At 42.1% G+C, this 7,006-nt stretch overlaps 1 protein-coding gene across 1 annotated transcript in view; it reads right to left on the reverse strand.

The window, feature by feature from the left end:
* LOC106879164 (dynein heavy chain domain-containing protein 1) overlaps positions 1 to 7,006 on the reverse strand; it is a 72,778-nt gene that overhangs the window by 40,228 nt on the left and 25,544 nt on the right. The window contains exons 14-19 of the mRNA XM_014928609.2: positions 6,288 to 6,402; positions 5,155 to 5,387; positions 4,276 to 4,443; positions 3,069 to 3,257; positions 1,917 to 2,166; positions 367 to 532 (exon numbers count right to left, since the gene is read on the reverse strand). Coding sequence (XP_014784095.2) covers positions 367 to 532; positions 1,917 to 2,166; positions 3,069 to 3,257; positions 4,276 to 4,443; positions 5,155 to 5,387; positions 6,288 to 6,402 — 1,121 coding nt within the window. The remainder of the gene's footprint in view (positions 1 to 366; positions 533 to 1,916; positions 2,167 to 3,068; positions 3,258 to 4,275; positions 4,444 to 5,154; positions 5,388 to 6,287; positions 6,403 to 7,006) is intronic.

Below are 7,006 nucleotides of genomic sequence, written 5' to 3' on the forward strand. Positions count from 1 at the left end.
ATATCTCAAACATATTGATCAAGCACGGACCACATATCATCATCATCATCATCGTTTAACGTCCGCTTTCCATGCTAGCATGGGTTGGACGATTTGACTGAGGACTGGTGAAACCGGATGGCAACACCAGGCTCCAATCTGATTTGGCAGAGTTTCTACAGCTGGATGCCCTTCCTAACGCCAACCACTCCGAGAGTGTAGTGGGTGCTTTTACGTGTCATCCGCACGAAGGCCAGTCAGGCGATACTGGCAACGGCCACGCTCAAAATGGTATATTTTATGTGCCACCTGCACAAGAGCCAATCCAGGGGCACTGGCAACGATCGCTTTACTATAAAATAGTGGAAAAGATGTGTTTTCTTTTACCTGTCCTCTGTCATGTAAGGTTTAAAGTTGATGTCTTTCTTCCATGCCTGGAAGTAGGTGGCCCAATGGAAAGTGGTGTTGTTACAGAACACAACCAAACACTGGCTCAGCATGGCAGGTGATGCAGAGCTGAGTTTGTCAGTCTCCATAATTATCTTGGTATCTTCTGCAAGGATAAAAAAAAAAATACCTATAGCTTTAGTTCACTTCCTGCTTATCATCATCATCATATACCCTCATCATTACCTCTACCATCATTAGGACCACCACCAATACCACCACCACCACTTCTTTACTGTTGTATATATAACACTCACACACATATATACACAAATGCTGATTTATGTGTACCAAGAAGCTTGGACTTTGAAAAGACACCAAAGCAATGACAATCCCAAGTTTTGAAAAGAAAAACGAAGATGAGAGAGCGGGGAGGAGATAGAGAAGGGGAAGGGAAAGAGAGGGAAAAGAGGAAGAGAGAGAGAGAGAGAGAGAGAGAGAGAGAGAGAGAGAGAGAGAGAGAGAGAGAGAGAGAGAGAGAGAGAGAGAGAGAGAGAGATAGAGAGAAAGAGAGAGAGAGAGAGAGAGAGAAAGCTCTAATTATAGAGGGATCTCCTTGTAGAGTTTTCTTAGTAAAGTCTATTTCTGGTGTCTGGAAAAAGAGCTTTAGGGAAATTGCTGAGCCCTAACTTGCTGAAGAACACTGGCTTCCATTCCTGCACACAACGCAACCAGAGTCAGATATTCAGACTATGGCACATCTTTGAAAATGTGTGAGAATATTGCCAAAGAGATGTAACGCTTGCTTTGCCGACCTCAAAAGGGAATACGACATGTCACAGGACAAAGTGTGGAAGGCTTTGCAGGAGTTTGGGATTAATGGGAAACTTTTCGTTGCCACAAAGTCCATTTATGAATGCCCCTGTGTTTATGTCTGGGTAAATGGTGCTTTCTTGAAACATTTCAGCAGGGGGTGTGTATTGTCCCCACCTCCTTTCCATGATTTTTATGAACTGGATTGACATGTGCAGTTGGTGTGGAAGTGGTATCATAATAATCGGTGGACATAGAATTGGTTGGCTGACATTTTCAGGTGACATGGTGCCACTCGGCTCATCAGACGGTGAACTCCACTGCCTACTGAATGGGTTCTCTGCTGAGTGCTGCCAGACATCATCATCATCATCATCATCATCATCATCATCTTCCATGCATGCATGCATGGGTAGGGCAGTTGACAGGAGCCGACCAGGTAGAAATACTACCCAAGGCTACTGTATCTCCCACCATCGCTTGACAACCAATGCTGGTATGTTTATGTCCCTGTAACTTAGCGATAGAATAAGTACTAGGCTTACAAAGAATAAGTCCTGGGGTCAATTTGTTCGACTAAAGGCAGTGCTCCAGCATGGTCACAGTCAAATGACTAAAACAAATAGAAGAATATCTCTCTTCTCCTCTCTCTCTTTCCTGCTTTCTCTTTCTCTTCTTCACCCCCCCCCCCTCTCTCTATTCTCTCTCCTTCCTCTCTCTCATACAAGTCCACTTACCACTCAACACAAACGTTTCACCATTCGGAAGCACCAATGTGCGAGATGCATCAAACAAACCAGATATCGGATCACACCATGACGTATGCAACGGTCCGTCAAAGACGAACCAGACTTGAGAATATCCAAAAGACTTTGGAACATCATCAATAAATTCAAGAGCATTTCCGGTTCTGCTGGGAGAAATTCTGTCTAGTTCTTGACACAAGAACCCTGTCTGCCATCCATAAGGGCTGTAATGACCAATAAACTATAGAAAAAAAACCAAAAGAACACAAGAATTAGTGATTAAGCTTTTAGCTTTCAGATTTCTTAGTCAAATGCAAAGCTTATTTATATCCACATTGTTTTGAATTAATCCTGGATTATCTCAAAACTTTGAGATTTTGATGATGTGATTGTTTATTTTTAGAATGACATTGCAGGGTAGGTGTGAGAGGCTGGATCAGGGATCAGGTGACCATTTCACTTTTTCTCTGCCAAGATACACACACAACCACACGCAGACACACAGTAAAAACAAAATGTTTTTTTTACAGAAAATAATTTCTTCACACTTTTCCCTCGTACCCATCTCCCACCCAAGCTTGCTTTCCTTTATTCAAGCCTGTCTCTTACTGAAGTCTATCTCTCTATCTATCAGCTCATCTCATACTCAAGCCTCTCATTTAATCATGTCTAATGCTCAATCCTGCTTGTCTCTCACTCAAGTCTGCCTCACTCACACTCAAATCTCCCTCTCACATTCAATCCTACCTTTCATTCAAATCAGTCATTTACTCAAGTCTTATCTCCAACTCTTGTTCCAACCCTGACTCAGTGTCTGTGATCAGTAGGCCACTCAACTAACTACTGTTCCACTCTAAGAGGAGGGCTCTGAAAAGTTCCTGCCTTTAAGGGTATCGCGAAAGGCCTGGTTGGAGGCCCAACCTTCTGAGTTCTTTAACAGGGGTTAGAAAAACTGAAGGACCACTCCAATAAATGTGTGAATCTCAGAGGGGAATATGTTGGATAAAATCATAATTAACTGATCCTCCTCTATTTCCTTTTACCCAAAGCCAGGAACTTTTCAGCCTCTCACCTCGTATTCTGAACAAATTAAAACTACAATAACGCGGGGAGATAACATAGAGAAAGATTAGAAAGAATTACCTCCTCAGGCGACATCGAACTGGGATATATATACGACTTATAGATGCGAGGATAACAGCTTTTCTTATATTTCTCGGACAAACCCAGCTTGTCAACAATTTTCAAAGGTGGCTGGAAATTTGCAATGGTTTCTCGCAAGAGTTGGAGCCTTTTCCTTGATTTTCCATTAAATTTTGATAATCCATGAGACTAGACAAGAAGAGAAAAGTTTATTTTGAAAACTGCATGCCTGGTTGTGTGGGTAAGAAGCTTACTTCCTAATGACAGGAAATAAGCACCGGTCAAGCTTTGGGGTCATTGTAAGCAATTAAGGTCCTCCCTGCAAAATTTCAGGCTTTGTGCTTTTATAATACAATGGCTTATTGTATACAGTATGGTATATCATTGCCTGTTAGTACTTTCATTATCACAACTTTGGTTTGTCTCTAATTTCATCCCCTGTCTTAGATGACCTCTCAAGGTCACTGTCACTGACCCCCTTCTTCCTGACTCAATCCCCAGCCCTAGATGACCACTGCGGATCACTGTCTCTGACCTTCCCTTCTGACTTTATCCTCAGTCCTAGATGACCATTGAAGGTCACTGTCTTTGACCCCTCCCTCCTGACTTCATTCTCAGTCCTAGATGACCACTGAGGGTCAGTCACTGATCCCCTCCCTTCTGACCTCATCCCCAGTCCTAGATGACCATTGAGGGTCACTGTCTCTGACCCTCCCTTCTGACTTCATCCCCAGTCCTAGATGACCATTGAGGGTCACTGTCTCTGACCCCACCTTCCTGATTTTATCCCCAGTCCTAGATGACCATTGAGGGTTACTATCACTAACCCCTCCCTTCTGACTTCATCCTCAGCCCTAGATGACCATTGAGGGTCACTGTCTCTGGCCCTCCCTCCTGACTTCGAAACCAACAAAATGGGGAAAAGAAAGAGCTTCTCTCAGAGAAGCATATGATACAGTTTGGGAAAATCTGAAAGTGAAGAGCAGAGACCAAACTGGAGCAAAGATAGCCAAAGTCAAGGACAGTGGAGAAAAGCCATTGATGGCCAAAGCACCACAGGAAGTGAAGGACTTAAGCGGACAATAATAATACTATACCTGGAAAATAAAAAGGGTCAGCTGGTGCAGGTTTGGAATGCTTGTGGGATCAGCATTGACCCAGGGTTAAACAAAAAAAACAACAACAAGTAACAGTAGAAAGTCAGTACCTTCTGTTTCCTTCTCTCTTCGTCAGGATCCAGTCCAGACATCTGATAGCTGAGCATGTTGAGTGTGTGTACAAGAGCATTTAACATGGTACTTTTCCCACTTCCAGAAGGCCCACATAGAATTGTGCTTCGGTTTGTCTGTCCACAGCAGCTATACAGTTCAATCAGCTGAAAACAGATACAGTTTGCTACAGAGATTTCATTCATAGACACCAATAATCTATTCGGTCGGTGCATAATTATTGCTGCTTCTTTCCAACAAATTTTATTCAACAAAAACAATAACAACATGTAACAAAAACATCTTTAAATGATTATTCTGGAGCATATTCACCATCTACTTCAATTACTGCTTCCCATTTGCTTGGCAGATGGTCAGACTGTCATTTAAGGATGCTTTTTGTTAAATATTGTTATTGTTTTTGTTGAAAAAAAGCTGCAATAATTATGCACCAACCCAATAATACATCAATCCTTGAGTACGGAAGATTCATTCATTAGTAATCTAGGATAACATGGTACGCTTATAGTAAAGATTGTTTGCCAACATAACATGGCAGTCCTGGTTTAGGACGAATGTTGCTGTAATTTAGCCCCAGGAAACATAACCCGGAAATTGCGATACACAGATATTGTTTTGAGCTGATTGGGGGTGCTAGATTCCCTTTATTTACATTTGACGGATATGAACCCGACCACTCTCAAAAATTACGTAAAAAAAGTGAAAAAATAATACAGAGTCCTTGTCCAGTACTGGATCGATCCCAAAATCTAATCAGATGGTGATGATGGTGGTGATGATGATGGTGATGATTATTTTGATGAGGATAATGATGATGATCGAAACCATTTTCTCTTTTTAAATTTTATTTTTTTTACCTTATCCAACATTCCTTGAGAGAAATCTGAGAAAGTCTCCTTCAGATGATTCTTCAAACCTTCCTGCAACACCACATCCTGCATGCTGCACTCCGGCATCGTTAGCTTGAAGACGTCTCGCAGAGTTCTAACAAACTGCGCAGTTTCTTCTCCTTCCATGAGACACGGACGTAAAACTTTCACGATACTCCTCATCACAATCTTCTCTTCATCGGTCATCAAAGAACAAGGATCTGTAAAGAACTCCGGAGATTATAAGACGAATATAAACACACACACACACACGGTGAGCTGGCAGAAACGTTAGCACGGCGGGCGAAATGCTTAGCGGTATTTCATCTGCCGTTACGTTCTGAGTTCAAATTCCGCTGAGGTCAACTTTGCCTTTCATCCTTTCGAGGTCGATTAAATAAGTACCAGTTACGCACTGGGTCGATATAATCGACTTAATCCGTTTGTCTGTCCTTGTTTGTCCCCTCTGTATGTAGCCCCTTGTGGGCAATAAAGAAATAATACACACACACATACTACATAGGCATTGTCGATAGAGACAGTATTAATACTAAGGGGTAACTTCGATGCCCCCTTAAGGGCGGTGAACTGGCAGAATTGTTAGCATGCTGGGAAAAATTCTTAGTGGCACTTTATCTGTCTTTATGTTCTGAGTTCAAATTCCACTGGGGTCAACTTTGTTTTTCATCCTTTTAGGGTTGATAACATAAGTACCAGTTGATCACTAGGATTTAGCACCACCTTGAAGGGCTTTCAGTTCAACAAATCGACCCCGGAACTTATTTCTTAAACCTAGTACTTATTCTATTGCTCGCTTTTGCTGAACCGCTAAGAAATGGGGATGTAAACACACCAATACCGGTTGTCGAATGGTGAGGCTGGGTACAAACAGACACAAAAACACAAATATATACATATATATATATATATATATGACAGGCTTCTTTCAGTTTCCATGTAACCAAATCCATTCAAAAGGCTTTGGTCTGTCTGAGGCAATAGTAGAAGAACCTTGTCCAAGGTGCTACGCAGTGGGACTGAACCCAGAGCCATGTGGTTGGGAAGAAAGCATCTTACCAAACAGCCACGCCTACACCTGTATATACAAAGGAGACCGTTACCTTGCCTGTCTTTTTGTAGAAGGATATTTTCATTTTCCACAATGACCCTCACTGCCGACAGAATCTTTGTGAGACAACTCAAGTTTGAAGTGTTGAACTGGACCTTTCGGGGTTGCTGGAATTACACGAAATCACATCAAGATTTAGAAAGCGAAAACAAAATGCAAAAAATGGAAACAAAGGTTGTCATATCCATGACATTTTAGACTTTTGTAAAAATAAAATTTGCTTTAAATAAGGGCTTCAAATTTTAGCCCAGGGCCAACATTTTTGAGAGGGACCAGGTTAGTCAATATTATCAACCACCAGTACTATATTTTATCAAATAGTGGCATGTGTGGTGACACTACTGAAGGTGGTATGTGGGTGTGTATATATATAAATATATATATATATCATCATCATCATCATCGTTTAACGTCCGTTTTCCATGCTAGCATGGGTTGGACGATTTGACTGACGGCTGGTGAAACCAGATGGCAACACCAGGCTCCAATCTGATTTGGCAGAGTTTCTACAGCTGGATGCCCTTCCTAACGCCAACCACTCCGAGAGTGTAGTGGGTGCTTTTACGTGCCACCAGCACGAAGGCCAGTCAGGCGGTACTGGCCACGGCCACGCTCGAAATGGTAAAAGAAGAGGTAATGGTAGACTGCTGTGACCAGGATTTGAACCTGGGTTACCACACCCACAACATGGGGTCCTAACCACTATATATA

Source organism: Octopus bimaculoides, chromosome 27 (assembly GCF_001194135.2).
Source record: "Octopus bimaculoides isolate UCB-OBI-ISO-001 chromosome 27, ASM119413v2, whole genome shotgun sequence".
Classification (NCBI taxonomy): domain Eukaryota; kingdom Metazoa; phylum Mollusca; class Cephalopoda; order Octopoda; family Octopodidae; genus Octopus; species Octopus bimaculoides.